General features: G+C 42.9%; 1 protein-coding gene across 3 annotated transcripts in view; it reads right to left on the bottom strand.

Moving 5' to 3' along the window:
• Positions 1–15,972, bottom strand: part of Nab1 (Ngfi-A binding protein 1) — a 39,419-nt gene extending 23,447 nt beyond the window's left edge. Inside the window, exons 1-2 of one of the 3 annotated variants that reach the window (XM_087567544.1) lie at positions 15,734–15,972; positions 5,847–6,681 (exon numbers count right to left, since the gene is read on the bottom strand). In XM_087567544.1, the coding sequence (XP_087423670.1) occupies positions 5,847–6,662 (816 nt within the window). In that variant the 5' untranslated portion in view covers positions 6,663–6,681; positions 15,734–15,972. 3 annotated transcript variants of the gene reach the window in all.
• Positions 15,973–17,546: the final 1,574 nt, after the last annotated feature.

The raw sequence follows: 17,546 nt of genomic DNA, 5'->3' as shown, positions 1-17,546 counted from the left end.
AAACCAGGGGTAGGGAAGATTCACTCATGTTTAGAAGCAAACAAAATTCTAAATAACTCACGAGACAGTAATTATAAAATAAAACATAAAATACTGAGCTTTTAAGAATAACAATGAACCCATGAACAGTGAAAACTCAAGAGCTACAACTGCTTGAATCAGAAATATAAGAACAATGGAATACTAATGAATCCAACACCCAATTTAATTTAGAAGAGACCACAGACACAATATTGTAGCTTAAAGACAACCCCAGACACAACACTGTAGCTTAACAACAACCACAGACACAACATTGTAGCTTAATGGCAACCACAGACACTACATACAAAGGCAAGAATGTTTCAATAGTTTATTCACAAAATACAGGAGGCAGTTCTGGTGGATTGAAGAGGAACAGCCCCCATAGACTTTTGTTTGAATGCTTGGCCCGTAGGGAGTGACACTATCAGGAGATGTGGCCTTATTGGAGTAGCTGTGACCTAACTGGAGGAAGTGTGTCACTGTTGGGTTGGGCTTTGAGGTTTCATATGCTAAGCCTAATGTAGCACACGGTCCCCTTCTGCAGCCGGCAGATCGAAATGTAGACCTCTCTGCTCCTCTCTAGCACTTTGTCTGCCTGCATGCTGCCAGTGGACTAAAAATTCAATGTCCTCTATAAGAGTTGTTGTGGTATTAGTGTCTCTTCACAGCAACAGAAACTCTAACTAAGACAGAAGACCAGACCGGGCCCACTGACCCTTGTCTATGGTTCTCAAAGAAAACCTGTTCACGAATTTTGGAGCAAATGTAATGGGTGGATAAAAGACCAAATAGACTATGTTAGGTCATAAAAATTATAAATAACCATGCTAGTGTTTGAAGATGAATGAAATCAATGTGTTTAGAAAAATGTAAACTTCCTATGTGATTCAAGAAGAAACAGACCACCTTAAAAGTCCTACGATTATTTTTAAAAGTCATCTTAGGAAAACTTGGCACTCCTTAAGGTGCTAAGAACCGTCAGGCTGACAGCACGAGAGTGAAAATTTTGTCACCTATACAGAATGTGTTCTCGTGTGAGTGTCCCAGATGCAGTTCCTTCTCTCAAGACTGGAACTTCTGGGATCTTCTGAAACATCTCAACTTTGACCTCTCACCTCTGCACTGGCAGCTGACGTCCTACCCAGCGGACCTCTCACCTCTGATCTAACAGCTGATCTCTCATCTTGCTGACCTCCCACCCAGCTGACCTCTCACATTTGGCATCACTGTTTCATGATCCTGAGGATTTTATCTTGTTAATTTCTTAGCAGCCATATTCCCACCGAGTTTCAGTGGAATTATCATTTACTTGCTGACTACTCTCCTTCTCCATCTTGAAGCTCTAGAGTCCTTTCACCAGAAGATGCTATCTGCAACAAACAGCACGCAGTAGACGTTACTTATGCACTTCTGTTTCTGCGCCCTTTCTGCTTACGTCCACATTCTCTACTACCTTGCTGTTTCCAATTTTCAGTTTACTTCTCATCATCCGTTGACTTGAGATCCAAAGCACACTGCCTGCCTACCTTCCCATCTCTTGTCTCCAACTGTGCCTCTGGAAACATGTAATGTTTTACCTGCTGAAATTCCTAGTACCACATCTGCAGCTGTCCCATGCCCCTTAGCGCTGGTCCCATACCAAGAGTATGTATGGTTTAAGTTTTGTCATCGCACAGGGGTATATGTGTGTATGTGTACATCAATTATCTATTCTTAACTTCAAAAGTAAAAGTGAAGGACGATGTTCTATTATATAATTCTTTACCGTACAGAATACAATGCTTTTGGGGACAAATACAAAAGTGTTTACAAGAAAAAAATCCAAGTCTGTAGACTTGGCTAGAATTGATTTCCCCTCCCCCCCAGGTGTCAGAGGTGCTGATAATCATTAGAAACTACAGACAACACTTAGCTTTGAAAGATTTAAATAAAGCATCTAGGGTTTTTATAAAGAAAATTCTCAGAACAGTTAGATGGAGCCAAGGAAATTACATATTCCCTTATTTGGAAACTGAAAATAAACTGGCGACATTTATTTTAATCTTACATATTTAGAAATACTAAAATGTCTTTCTCTGACTTAAGCAGCTAATATTTTCATGGTTCCTGAAAGGTCATGATAACACTACTTTTTATTCTCACATAATTTCAGACTTCCAGTGTTCCCCAAGGTCTGAGAGAGGCTGAGAGCTTAAGAGAAATGGATTCTGTAGCCTGTACCTTCGTCCATACCATTGGGTTACAGTTGCATGCTGGAGCCACAGTAAACAAGAGCTGTCCAAGGTGAAGTTCAGAGGAAGATTTCCCAAAGCTCCGCCTCCAGCTCCGGCACCCAGCACTCACTCTGAGGACTCCCTTACTCATCCGTCCCTACTTAGCTAATGAAGCAAAGGGCATGCAGTGAAACCCTAGTACAAGAAGAATTCTTTTACAGGAGGGAGAGATGGCTCAAAGTTAAGAGCACTAGCTGCTCTTCCAGAGGTTCTGAGTTCAATTCCAGCACCCACATGGTGGCTCACAACCATCTGTAATGAGATCTGATGCCCTCTTCTGACATGTAGGCATACATACAGGCAGAACACTTTACATATAGTAAGTAAACAAATGAATGTTTAAAAAGAATAATTCTTTTGAGTTGTTTAATATAAAGAAGGATTTTTTTCATAGTGAAAATGAAATCATTGTAAAAATTACTTTTACTTTGATAAAAATATGGGTTTTCTTCTTAACTTTGTGTTTTATCTGAAAGACTTTAAAAATTATATAAAGATAGGCTAAGGCATAAAACTAAAACCACCAATACATGTTAGTCTTTTCCTACTAATTACAGCTTTTCAGCTGGATACCTTTATTGTTTACAGGTAATAAAGAAAGCACAAAGGAGCATCAGAATCCTATGGCTCACTGGTCCCTGTGAGCAGGAAGCTTGATGAGGCCCAATCACGGCACAAGCTAACTCCAAAAGAGACCAAATTACAGACCTGTGATTCCAGTCACTCCTGCTAACCAATTCTGTAATCATGAACTTCAGCCTTCAAAACCATTTATGTTAAAATACCAGGTGGTGAAATTGCTGAAAACAAGATTAACATACAAAATTCACCCGGTGATACATTAAAAATGTACTGAGAAAAAAAAATCTCATTTACATCAACCTGTACATCTTAGAGCAAGGAAAAATTAAATATACGTAATATAGACACTCAACAGACAAGAATCTGGCCAGATAAGAAATGTGCAAAATACATGTAAACTAAAAGAAATATAAAATTAATTACTAATGTAATTAATAAGATTTCTAAATAGGAAAAAACATATCTATAGATTCCATTACTACAAATATCCCACCTATTACCAAGTTAACTTACACATAAAACATTTCTAATTAAAATCACACTTTTTTTTAGAAACTTGGTAAATGTATCTAGAATTTTATTTGGAAGGAAAATATGTAAGATTAACAAAACCTTAAAAAAGAAAACCAAAACAAAGAAAGCTGGAAGAGCAAGAGTAATAAAGATGTGTTTTTCCATGCCACAGACTGCTGTAAAGACACTCAGCTGAAGAAGTCTATCCCAGTGAGGAACACAACGTCAGCTGAGCCATGCAGAAACAGATCAACAGATAAGACTGAGTAAAACCAAACTCACACTCGATAAACCAGTCAACTGTCAGAGGAAGGATGACCACATGGGAATTAGTATTATAAGACAAATGGCCCATGTCCATAAAATAGAAGTTCTTGTTTTGCTGTTGTTTTGTTTCCTTTTGTTTGAGACAGACAGTGTCACTACGTACCCTTGGAAGTCACTGAGATAGACCATGCTGGTCTCAAATTCACAGAGTCTCCCTCCGCCACCTGAATGCTGGGATTACGCCCAGAACCAGTCGAAATTTTAAAAGACAATTGAACTCGTAAAATAGTTTTATGGACAAAAGACCGATCATATGTTATAGGAAAAGAAACTCATCATCCACACTAGGAGAAGCAAATCTGAATATAGGTTTCCATCCACTAAGACTGGTAGAGGTTTAAATGTCAAATGCATTACTAGCAAGCATAGATAAACAGATATTTGCATAGCAGTGACGGGAGCGCGTGTTTCCAGCTTTTTAGAATTCAAGTTAGCAGCAATTAACAGTGGATGGAAATACTACATCTGCATACTCCTTGATCCCACAATTTACATGTTGGCATCCATTCTGCAGAAGAATAAAACTATAAAAGGGTATGTGTGATTGGGGCTGGCTCGATGGTCAGGAGAGCACAGTGTTCTTGCGGAGGACCCTTACTGGATCTCCCAGCTGCCTAGAACCCCTGCTTTATGAGGTCTGACTCCTGTGCCCTCTACAGGTACTGACATACTTACACAGCAGAGCCACAGACATAATTAAAAACAACAAATGTTTTAAGGGAGTATTATAATGTTCACACACCAATATATAAGCTTTTTAAACTAGGAATAATCTAAAGGGCATTGGGAAGTGAAGAATTACAGCTAGTAATGGCCCATAAGGCAGCACGCAGATGAAGCGGGCAGCTTCCTGTGGCAGCGTGGAGTTTTGCCACCAACAAAGGAATCTGGAGAACAGTTTGTGAAACATGAACTCACGTTTGTACACGCAAAGGTAAGTCTTTGAAGGTTTACAAGTCAGTAATTTACATCGTTTTGTGTCAGGATACCTTCACAGTGAATACATGTTCGTTTCCACATTAAAGCACAAGACTAGAGAGAGAAACACGATGTGGAATAAAATTCTACACTCAACCTAATATTTCTTTCTGAAGGCTTATTCCTTTCTTCTAAAGGGTAGGTGGCTATTTTTAAAATGTCATTATGAAAGTCTTTTTCGCTTCTGAAAATGAATCCATTTCTAAGCACTTGCTGGACAACTGGACTCTAGGGACAAAAGACAAAAAAGATATCATCCAGCAAAAGACAGACCAGGATAGAACACCCTACAACAAAGTGTTCTAGAGCTACTGAGACAGGAGAAGACGCAGGATGAAAAGGGAAAAAGGAAGCAGATGGGACATCCTACTTGGAGGAAAAGATCACAGCAAAGACAAGCCTACATCTCCAGTGAATAATCAAGATAGGTGTTGGCCAGATACATAAGAAAAAACAAGGAAGTGCAAAGATGTGTGAACACACTCAAAAGAGGTGTGTGTGTGTATGTGTATGTGTGCGTGTGTGTGTGTGTGTGTGTGTGTGTGTGCGCGCGCGCGCACGTGTGCACATGCTCAAGCAGAACACTCTGGATAAAGTACTGTGGAAATGAAACAATGAGACCTTTGTATGCTAACCATCTACTAAAACAAGAGCCAAAGCCACTCTCGACCCCAACCTTCATCTAACACGTTTGTTTTCCACACTAGCTGAGATTTGCCTTATGTTCTGGTCATTTTATGGTTCTTTTTTTTTTTAAATAAAGTTTAATAAAAAGGTTTTTTAAATGAAGATCATGTTTTAAAACCCTTTTACTTAACTAGGAAACCGATCACATTGCAAACGCAAATGTATGCTTCACTGCTTGAAGTCTGACATTTTTTTTCTAAAACCTACCTTATACTGTAGTTTTAAAACTCAAATGTGTTTGAGTTCAACAGAAGGCAGCCCTAGGGCAGTAAGCAGCCTCTGCTCAGAACAGACATGGCACATGTCAGCATTCTTAGTGCTGCTCCAGTAGTGCTCCTCCCTGTAACCCATCAACCAGTGCCCTGCAGTGAACAGCAGCAAATGCAAACATGCAAACATGCACCCCCAACACCACACACACACACACACACACACACACACACACACAACCAGGCTCCTTACCTCATGCAATGTGAGGTGTTTACCATCCTTTCTTTTGGAGTCAAATCGCCCATAGATGGCGCTGTACTTTCTGATCTCCTCCTCCTTGTGTGGATCCTCGTCGCTCATCTCGAAGATGTGACCAATCATTTTGGCCAACTTCTTATTGTTCTTCAGCAGCTCTTTCACTTCATTCAAGTCACTTTTGGGCAGCGTGGGGGCCATCCGCTCCACACACTCGGCCACAGAGAGCGCGGCGGCAGCATCCAGGGCTTCACTGCTTTCCTTTGGGGAGGCTGGGGAGCCCAGGTCTGCTGGGGAGAGACTATGCTCGCTTTCAGTGGTGTGGTGTCCTTGCCAGAGTCTGGATTCACTGACACTCTGCAGTGCTAGACTTCCCACCTCTGACTTGCCCTGACCCAAGCTCTGAACACAGGTGGTGGCAGCGCATTTAGGGACCTTTAAATGTGGCTCTCGGGCACTGCTACTCCTTTCATAACTATTGCAGGATATTCCCAGCCATGTTGGTGATCCCTCTGGTAATTTATAGATGGGTATGCTACTGACAGGAAGGGAAGTCAATGGCTGGTTGAAAAGGCCAGGATTTGTAACCCAATCTCTCAAAGCCTTCTGAAGCCGTCTAACATGAAGGGGCTTGCTTGCCATGCCCACCAGTGCCATGATTTCCAAAAATTCTTCTTCTCCAGCTTCGCACAGTTGCTGGACATCATCACCACCTTGTTGGATAAAGGCATCAAAGTAAGAAAGCAGATTAGCTTTCTGCAATATTCGATACAGCTGCAGCTCTCCCAGGGTCCTAGGTAAGGCTGTGGCCATTACTGTGGATGGGCTTAACCTACAAAAAGAAGGAAAGACAGACTCATCATCACAGTGCTTTAAGCTTTTTAAATGGCTTGCAACACTGTATTATTTAGATAGCAACATTGCATTACTTAGAAAGTAACATGGGCAAAACAAGACACAAAGTATCTGCAGAGCAACTGGTAGTTAAAGCTGCATCCTGACACACATACTCCATCAAGCCCTACTCTTCACAACTCAGAAAGTCATGCTAAACCCACCCATGTTCCCTAAGGAAAATGAGCATTAAACACAAACTAGGAACACAGACCAAAGCTCAAAAAGGGGTTATCCCATATTTTCAGCTTTGCATTTTCTTCCCTTCATGGTGTGGACATGGTGGTGACGATGAATAAAAAACCAGCAGGAAGTAAGACACTATCACATCACCGTCCATTGAACTGTTTATTTTGTGCCAGGCAACGTGATGAATACTATTATGTCTAATCTTCATGTAAACCCTCTGACAGAGTTATTTCTAGACCTAGCCAGTGAAAGAGATAGATTTCAATGTGACTTGAAGATAAGAAAATAAGTGTTATACTTAGAGATGGGTGGGTGAAGGAATGAGGGAAAACTGTGCTCACTTAGGCATGTAGAACACAGAAGAGACAGAGTTATCACTTATCAACACTTCCTATGAGATCAGGAATGAGGACTGGCCAAGGACTTCCATTAAGCAAAGCAACCTTGTAAGCAATATACCCATGGATTAAAATGAGACACCACAGAAGCCCGGCACATGAACACCATGGAGGCAAAAGGAAATCCAACTCTGTTGGTGTGGAGGAAGCTGACTGGAGACACAGAAGCCGAGATACTAAGAGAACACTGGGAAACAGAAAGTCGCCATGAAGCTCCAACTAGAATGCTACAAAAATTACAATCTCAGCCACCCTAATACAAAAAAGAGTCTACCATTCTAAGCACTGCTTCTGTAGTCCTGTCTCCCAGGACCTTTGAATTATCCGTGTTTTGATCAACTACCAACCTTCTCCAACTTCCATTATCAGCAATGGCTCTATATTTACATGGATTAGTACAGGCATGGCGTTAATAAAAGTCCGACAGATTAAAAATAGAGAGAGTATCCAGTGACTTCTGCTAACACCTAGGGGGAACCATCTAGTGTGCTTTTGAAAAGCACTTTCCTTAGACCCTCAGTTCCACTGTGTGAGAATCTGGGTTTGGCAAATGAGGCAAAGTGTACAATTAGATTCTCACTTTATATACCCATCCAACAAAAGCTGCATGCTCTGTGAGCACCTCAGGACTTCAGGTCTACCAACACAGTTACTCCATCTCAGTCCTCTGAGTAAAATGTTCTTCTAAATCACCTCAGTGATGACCCATCTAGGCAGTGTCTATCACCTAACTGGACACTAGGCCTCAAAACAGTCTTGAGAGGGAGACCAAGTTTAAGTCTGTAACCTACACTCTCCATCAGAAGAGCTTCTGGAGTGTCTGAATAGAAGCAAAGCAAAGAAACTTACTCCCTCGTCATTCGCCTGTGTAGCCGCTCTACATACTTTCACAGTACAACAGGAAAAAAAAATCCACACACAGAAAAGCATGTATATGCACAGTCCTTTCCATAAGAGGACAGTGGCTTTACAAAACCTACTAAGTGATAAATTAATTCACCATATTTGTTTCCCAGATCACGGAATATAGACACAGTCCATAACTTAGATGAACAGAATCTTTCAGTCATTTTATAACAATGGGAGAGAAAAAGGGTATTTCTTAGACAAATAAAAAAATATAAGAGGACCTCAGGAACCCAACGATGCACACTTAGAGAATAGTCTTCTGAGGTAAGGTAATGGGCTTAGAAAACAGCAGATTCTAAGTCTTCTCCTTTCTCATGTACTTAAACAAATCTAGTTCTTGAGAAGGGCCTTGTGGACTGGCAAAGCAGCTAACACTGTAAAGAATGAAGGGGAAAGCGTACATTTCCAAAGTCAGAATGGCAGATGAAGGACAGACACACTATTTGGAATCCCAAAGCCTTTCTCAAGACCCACCCTCAAGGGCTGGGCAAGAAGGTTTCTCCCCAAGCTTTCTCCCTAGAAGACTATGTCAGCTTCACTTCACATGTTAACTTGATTTGACTTGAAACTTCTATGAGAGTTTCTGTTTCCACCAAATCTGTAACTATTCATGCTTCAATACGAGGGTCAAATTAGCTAGAAACAACCTCTGCCTGTATCTCTCTGAACTGGGAATCAAAGGGTCATAGTAACACCACCACACTCCAGTAACTGACAACACGATAAATCCACTCAGCTAAAAGCCACTGCACCTGGCTGTTCCAAGACCCCATGGAGCATCACCTCCACTCTGACCTTTTCATAAAACCCATGATTTAAAGAAACCATCGACTCATTCATTTTTGCTGTTTCCTAAAGATAACCCAGCCCTGCTTACCCCTGCAAAGCATTTCATTCCCTATTAACTTGGTCGCTGAGAAGGTCCAGAGCACGGGAAAGACGAATTTAAAAGGCAGAAAGAAGTTCATTCAGAATTCATTTTAGACTGCTCGTTGCTCACTAAATGGTAACACCGAGTTCCTAAACCTTACACATTTTCCCCATTGGCCCACACAGCACTGGGCACCTGCCTAGCTCAACCTGTGCTGTGTGAAACCGAGCAGAAAAAGTCACTGCTTCGTTCTTACTTCGCTTACTGAAATAGAATTTTCCAGGCCTGGGGCTGAAGATTTAGAGTAAGACAGAGAGAGGCCTTTCATGGTCTCACAGAAAAAGGGGAGCCTTTCCATCAAGCGTGCTGTGTCAGGACCCATTGGGATATCCGAAATCTTGAGGGACTACTAAGTTTTCACCAGGGCGTCCCAGCAATCACTCTGCCACTGTCACTCCCTCAGGCATTTTCATTGGAATCTGATAACGGCACACTGATTCCCCTCCCCCATCTTCCCCTACTACATCCTAAGTTCGGGCACTCTTTGGTACTTTAAAGCCTCTTTAAGGCTTGATCGATATTTTTATTTTGTAATTGTCCGTGCTGAGAGTATGGTGCTTCACGTAAATATGTAGAACAAAATGAAAGCACTGTAGTTAGAGCCATTTCAGAAACCCTGTCCCAATCTCAGGCCGAAGTTTATTTAATAAATTTGTGTGCTTTTGAAACTTGTCAGCAACTCAAACAGCAATTTTCAAACTCAAACATCTTAACATGATACAATCTATGGATATGCTAATTAGATACTAACCTGATTCAAAATGACGGCAGAAGGACACTGCCTTTGTTTTCTGCAATTAAAATATCAGTTTTATAAAAAGCAGAAAACTTTAATTTGTACAGCAGAAACAACACAATTCATAACCTACCCATAGTCTGGAACGTGAGTCAACAGGTTTCTAGCTGCATTTAGGGTTACCCTGCACTGAAGCCTTGTGTAGTGCAAGGTGTGCATGTTGTGTGTTCAGAACCAAGGCCTCACTGAAGACGCCGGAGGCAAAACAGGCCACCTGCCAGAGACACCTCAGCCTCTTTTACACATTTAATTCTAACTACCGCAGAAACCTTCACCATCTCACACACTGGATTCCATGACTCCACATGGGGTCAAAACCCGTAGTTTAAGAACCTGTGGCTTGGGGTTGGGGATTTAGCTCAGTGGTAGAGCACTTGCCCAGCAAGTGCAAGGCCCTGGGTTCGGTCCCCAGCTCCGGGAGAAAAAAAAAAAAAAAGAACCTGTGGCTTAGGGGGCTGGAGAGATGGCTCAATGATTAAGAGGCTGCCCTTCCAGAGGACCCATGTTCAATTCCCAGCACCCACGTAGCAGCTCATAACTGTTCTGTAACTCCAGTTGCAAAGGATCTAGCATCTTTCCATAGACATGCAGGCAGAACATCACTCCACATAAAATTAAATAAATCTTTAAAAAAACAGAAGAAGAAGAACCTGTGGCTTAGTGGGATAATGGAGGAGAGGATTATGGAGTCACAACAAAGAGATCTCAAAGTAAAATTGAAGCTTTTCATTACAAACGAAAGTAAATGAACGCTTCTTTTATTTCACAAGGTACACACTAATTTAAAGTATAACTGAACTTGTTCCTCTGAGAATGCCCAGTGTTTTCTCAATGAACAATGTTAAACGTAAAATAATCCTGAGTACTTGCAGGACTTTATTTTAAAAGTGATTCTCATGCCGGAAATACTTGAGAGTGATGAGCCTGAACCGTTCTTTCAGGCTGTAATTTAGGATCCTACCTGAAGACTGCCAAATCCATGCTTGGGGTGCCCAGAACCCAGGGCAGGGCTTCATCTGCTTCCTGACTTCTGGACTCCCAGGTTTGCTCTCTGCAGCCCCTCAGTCTTTTCCATTGTACTACTTTCCCTGTTTCCCAGATTAATAAAAATGTTCCACTGTTGTTTTCACTACTTCTGCATGTCCTTGGGCCGTATCATCAGCATCAACCTGTTTCTTTCTGTTCCCAAAGCACTCAATCCTGGTTTCCATTGCTTTTTGCTCCCACTCAATGAGGTATGGCTTTTCCCTCTTCTCTGTAAGTTTACCACAGCTTAACACAAGCAATCTAAATCACACATATACTATCCGTACCTTCCTCCCCTGTCCTGTAAGCTACCTTCCATCCCTTCTCTCAGGGCCCATCCTGGGCATTGCTCCATAGCCTTTCCCATACAGCTGGGCTATAGATTTTTCTCTTGGTTTTCAGGCTGCCTACAGTAATAATGTTTTCCTTTCTTTCTGCCCAACACCCTCCCCAGTTTTTGGTTTTCTTTCTTTTTTTTTAACTTATTCCAGTATGTGAAATCCTGAGCCAGTCCTGAGGACCCCGAGGGAAGACTGCCCTTCATGAAGATGACCCCGAAGAAAGGCTGTCCTTCATGAAGATCGGTTAAGCAGAAGCACATGTTTAAGTGCTGTGATAAATAGGATGCAGTGTGTTGTACAAAAGGAGCTTCAGAACAAAGGGCTTACCCCAGCTCTGAAGACAGGCACTGTTTGGTTACAGGCACCCTGAGGATAGGAATTAGGTTTCATTAACCTTTTATTCACCATCATTCTCAGCAGAGTGTTCTGTGTGGAACACTATTTCTACAAGCATGGCTATATAATGAAACCTAATATTTGAGTCAGTCTCAGCAGTAGCCCCCTTTCCTACTTCATGGGCACCCTCTCAGTAACTTGGTGTCTCCAAAACTGCCCATCAGGCAGCAGCGCCTTCCTTTGCATCCTTTCCTGTCCCTCATCCTTTCATGGAGGCTACACTGCAGACACTCATAGCAGGGCTATTTACCTAAGAGAGCAAAGAATCAAAGCCAAGTCCAGGAGCTAGACATGCCAGAGCTGTAACATTCATTGTATATGAACCCAATCCCCCAGGTCAGCATTTTTAAAAAAGAAATTAGAGGTTAGACTATGAGAGATCCTGGGTCATTTTTGTCTGTGTTCCTAAACGTCCAATGTAGTGTGTTTCAAATAAGTAACAAGCATCTTATAGATCACACTACCCTTTAACAGACTCGTGTCTATTCTTAAATATTTTCCTGCAATACTGAAAAAACGATTGCCACATACACATTTAGCATCTCTGAATATATATTTAATATACTCTCAGGAGGTCCAGGGCAGTCCAGAAGACTCTTCGGGGACTAGCAAGAAATCAAGAGCAGCATCTCCCATGAGGCCTGACTTATCTATGCAACAGAGTCTGAACTTTCAGGTTGGGAGCTTTTGAGTTAATAGCAACCTCTTGAAAAGCATTGTGTGAAACTTACTGAAGATCTCATGCATCATTTATAGATGAAGGGGTATTAATTCCACTCCCTAACATCCAAGTGAGATCTGCTGCCCCCACAAGTGAACTTTTAAATATGAAGAGGACATTGGCCAGCCAGTTTCAGAGAGTAGCTCGGAAGCAGAGAGGCCTGGGAGAAGGGAGCAGTAGCCACAGCAAAGGAAGAGACTCAAAAAAGTGCCTAGAAAAGGAGGACCCTGTAGGACATGCAGATGTCTCACTTCCAATACTAAAATCCAGAACTCAAGGCTAGAAACTGTTTCCATGTGGTTCGGTTGCATTTCCTGGCTTAGGTAAGACTGATGCATTCCCTGAATACTCATCAAGTTCTAAGAAGTCATCCCTAGACACACTCACTCAGAAGTATGGGGTAGTATTTGGGCTTTTGTTGGTGCTGGGGGTTGAACGGTCAACCAGAAGCTATGTGCACACTCCGCACAAGCTATACTCTCAAGCACACAGTGACAAATCTTAAGTCAAGACAAGTTCAGGTCTTACTGCTTATACAGCTATGAATTACACCCTCAGCTTCTAAGGGATTTATGCTGATTTGGGATAATTAAAGTATTCTTCCCTATGGATTCTTCCTGCAATTCTGAGTAGGTTTTTTTTTTTTTAAACAGACTCTTTTAAAATTCAGCCCAAACAATAAGGGGTAGGTTTATAACATGCTTTTTTAAAATTAGGAGAAGGTAAATTGGACTTACTTGTCTATTAAACAGCTATATATTAATACCAACAGACAAACACCTCCACCACCACCAGCGACAGCTGGGAATAGTTCAGCCAATAGAGAAGGCATTTGGCAGGCATTAAGAGCATCTAGGTAGACTGCAGGCAACGTGTATACATATATGAATCTCACGGTCTTCAGAAGTTCCTTTGTGAAAAGTATTGACATACCATGTGAATTAACATACAGCTCCTAGATGTAATGTGCTGGAAAATGACACATTATTTGAAAGCTTAATGATATGTTTTAGCTTTGAGAATTCTCAAGATGAAGAGTAATGATTTTTTTTCCCAGCATCGGCTTCTGAAATTTCCCTATTGTTCCATTATTAAGATGAGGGTATCTCCTACTACAATATGAGTTATTGAACGTGTCAGATCAGAAAGGAAAGTTGCACTTACTATAATGACTACTCAAGGATGAGAAAAAGGAGGCGAGAGACGAGTGAGACCCCAGCGAAGGAGCTGGCAACCTTAGAGGATACTCAAATGGCTGCTTTTTGTTCTTTACTATGTTTGATAAGATCCACAGTGAAATATGAGCATGGGAGAGAGTTGCACATTAGCACCATTTGGAACTGTTCATAAGATGGTCACTTTCATGGAAGTAACGCAAATATATGATGGCCCTGTGGTATACAAAACACATCTGCATTATGTCAAAATTAGAGATTTCCTTTTTAAAAAATGCAACAAAGACATGTTTATTACAATGAAATAGCCAGGGCCCAACTCTAAGACAGATTTAAATCACCAAACACAAAACTCTAACACACTTGCTTTTATCCACCCATTTTTTACTCTTAAAATCTAGAGTGTATGAAACAAATTCTTCTTTCAAAGCATCTACGGTACTAATTTCAACAAACCATATGTTCTTAAAGTTGAAATAAAAGAGATAGGAAGTGCTTTAGCTGATTGTTTAAATAATGACAAGGAGACAAGCCTAGGCTTCTACAGGGCATGGTTGTTACTAACCAGTAACAAAAGAAAAACTTTTAGTTTAGGTTAAGATTATGCAAGATTAATCATTTACTTATTTGATGGAGTTTATTATTATAATAGCTCACTAAAAATTTCAGTATCATCTATATCAATCTTAGGAATTTGTCATCCGAAACGTATTCACATCTAAGGGCCAGAATGAAGTAAAATATACAGTGCTTCGTGTGTATAAGTTTGTTCCTGCTGCCACTAATACAGGAGACTTGGCCTCAGGAGAGAAAAAGTATGCTCAGAAGTGGAATGGCAGGTTAAGCAAAAGATGGTCAAGTCAAAAAAAAAAAAAAAAAGAAAGAAAGAAAAGAAAAAAGAAACAAATTAGATCCCTGGCGCTCCTTGAAATTATTTTCTTTCAAGATGTAATGTTCCAATATCTACACAGGAAACAGAGACGAGGAAGGCTGACCATGCTGCCCGTCTACAAATTCTCAACAGCATATTTATTAATCTGCTTGAGCTTAATGAAAGAACAGAATGAAATGTCTCAAAAGATGCAAGCTGGAGGAAGAAACCTTCGATGGAAGTCACTTGTGCTGGCACAGAAGCTGGGTGTGAAGCAGCCTTTTCAATCTCAGGAAGAGAGCCTCCACTCTGGTTGGCTATCCTATACATTGGATCCTATACATCCTCTCTCCAATATCTCTTCTTAAAACCGGCAGAGAAATTATAAATGTCATAACGTATTTGTATAAAGAAAGAATTTTCAAAAAGTGAATATTTAAAAAGGGTAATTCGCTGCGTGTACAAAACAGCGAACCATTTCGGATGTGACTAATCTATTTTTAAATTCGGTTCCTCTGCGCCTATGCAATCTAATATTAACTATTAAAACTGCCAAAATATTTTTAAACGAGATCCTAGAATCTCTTTAGAGATTCTGATCTTTGCACTCCGTAAAGTTGGCAGGCACGTCACTGGCAAACCAATCGGTAGTGACAACTTACTCCAAACCTGCTCTTTCGGATCAAATTGTAAATTAGCAGGCACTCCAAAATTTCCCAAGCCTCCCTGAGCCAGGACACGGTTCCTGCTGCTCGCCCGCCGCAAAACTTGGTCAGCACAACCTACAAACGCAAATTCCAGCTCTACCCGGGAGACTCCTTGCAGATCTCCCGGGTTGACTGTACTTCGGTGTCTGTCCCCATAAGGTCACACACCTGCATCCAAAGCTTCTCTGTCCTACACGTGTCTGCACATTCCCCACTCAGCCTCAAGGCTCGGCGACTCCGGCTTCCCCTGCACCTGGGTGCCAAGTTTCTGAAAGCCACTTCCAAGCAAAACTCTCCTTCCGCTTTGAAAGCACAACTACAGTAGGAAGGGGCGGATAACAGGAAGAAAACGGAGACTCAGCGGCACTTTTAGGAAGTCCCCGGTCGCCGCGGAGCTGGCACCCCACGCGGGCCCGCGAGCGCGTCCTCCCCACCCAGCCCGCGTCCCCCGCCTGGCAGAACGCGTTGGTCCGACCGAGCCACGCGTCCGTGCCCCCCTCCCCCGCTCCGGCCCGAGGCCCTCCCGGTACCTACGCGGCCCGCGGCTGCGGAGCGATCCGCGACAACGGCTCTGCCGGGCTCCTGCGGCGGCTGCGGCGGCCGGGACGCCCCCGCGCCCATCGAGGGGGGCAGGGACGTGGTGGGCGTGCGCTCTGTCCCCCGCCCGCCCCGACGGCGCTCGCTTGGCCGCGCGGGCGGAGGCTCGGGTGGAGGCGGGCGGCGGCGGCCCGGGGCACCCTCCCTCCGCCTCTACCGCCGCCCCTCCCTCGGCCTCTCCCTCTCCCTCCCCCGCCACCTCCGCCGCCCCCGCCCCGCCCCGCGCGCTGTCACATCGGGAGATTCCGCTCTTGCTCCATTCGCCGCTCCGGCTCCCGCCCACGCGCGGCCGAGTGACGCAGATCCCAGCGTGGGCGGCCGCGGGGCGGGGGTGGGGGCCGGCGGGGCTGAGGCTCGGCGCGGTCCCGAGGGTGGCCCATTCCCACGGCAGCTGAGAGCGCGCGGGTGGGGGCGCGCACGCGGGTCGGAAGAGCAGGCTTCTGTGGAGCGGCTCACAATGCTGCCTGCCAAGCCCCGCAACCCGGCCAGCCCAGGAGAGTGGGGGGCGAGGGGGGAGCGACACAAAACCGCAGGTGCGGCGCCTCTCCCACTCCGCCCTGTCCCCACCCTCGCCGGGTCCTTGTTTGAGGAGGGAAACCTCTGGCCTGGTAACTTAATGCCATCCTTGTTAAGTCTGGAAACCTTGGGTTACTTTAAGGGCTATTCTCCGTTGTCTTCCTGTAGGCAAATGACACCATCAGTGCTGTCTTGAATGTGTCAAAATAGAATTCTTAAGGCAAGGTGTAGAAATTTTGAGCTTGGTTTGCATAAACTTTTCTAGCCAAAGAAAGTGTTAAAGCACCTCTAAAACTGAAGCTATTGCCAAAATGTTAGAAAAAAAATTAAATCTGTTTTTGCCTTCCTTGGGGACAGGGGTGTCAAAGCAAAGATTTCAACTTTTAATGGTGTGTTCTTACTGCAATACAGGTAGAATCCTGTTTTAATGTACATATAAAAAAAGAGCTTTATCTAGTAGGCCGTCCCCACTTACTGGCTGGCCTCCCAGAGTGTGCCTACTTGGTTGAAGGGGATACAAGGCATTCTTTGAGAAAAGAAATTCTTCAAACCACATCTTTATGTTGCAACAATGGATGGGATAATAATATTGAAAGAAAAAGACCTTATTAAATAAACCCTTTTTTTTCTTCTTTTTGTAAAAACATGTTCTACAAATGAGTGATGTCAATGGAGTAGATATATACTTAAATACAAAAATATATAAGTATTTACATACTTAAATATATATTTAAACTGAAATATCTTCCCTGTCGGTGACGAGCCTGTCTAGAATAGTTGGTATTTTAAATAAAAATGCTTAGTTCCTCAAATTCTTCAGAAGAAATCACTGCCTAAAGTTTCTCCCACCACTCCAATTGCCAGTGTTTATGCAGCTGCGGCCCCTGGTCAGTGAAGAGAAATTTGATTTGGGTGGTTAAAGTACAGTCAGGGCTACTAAGACAATTTCTTGGCTGGCTAATGAAATCCATAAAATTCTTCTAATTCCTCATTGGGAACTCGGATGGCTTGCAAACATTGTTGGTTCTGAAAAGCCTCTGGGGGAGGTGTTCATGTAGCTTTATGCAACCTCGTGACTCATGAACTTGGTGAGCTCACCTGCGCTGCACAGCCCTCTCTGGAACTGAGTCCAGTTGGCATAACCAGCATGCTATGCTCTGATGGGGTGGACCTCTGCCGTGCTGCAGGCTATAAGGACAAGGAAATGTGTCTGGAGCTGGTCCTTTCTAC

Source organism: Rattus norvegicus, chromosome 9 (assembly GCF_021556685.1).
Source record: "Rattus norvegicus strain SHRSP/BbbUtx chromosome 9, alternate assembly SHRSP_T2T, whole genome shotgun sequence".
In the NCBI taxonomy this organism is placed as follows: Eukaryota; Metazoa; Chordata; class Mammalia; order Rodentia; family Muridae; genus Rattus; species Rattus norvegicus.
This window is presented reverse-complemented; position numbering and strand designations above follow the sequence as displayed.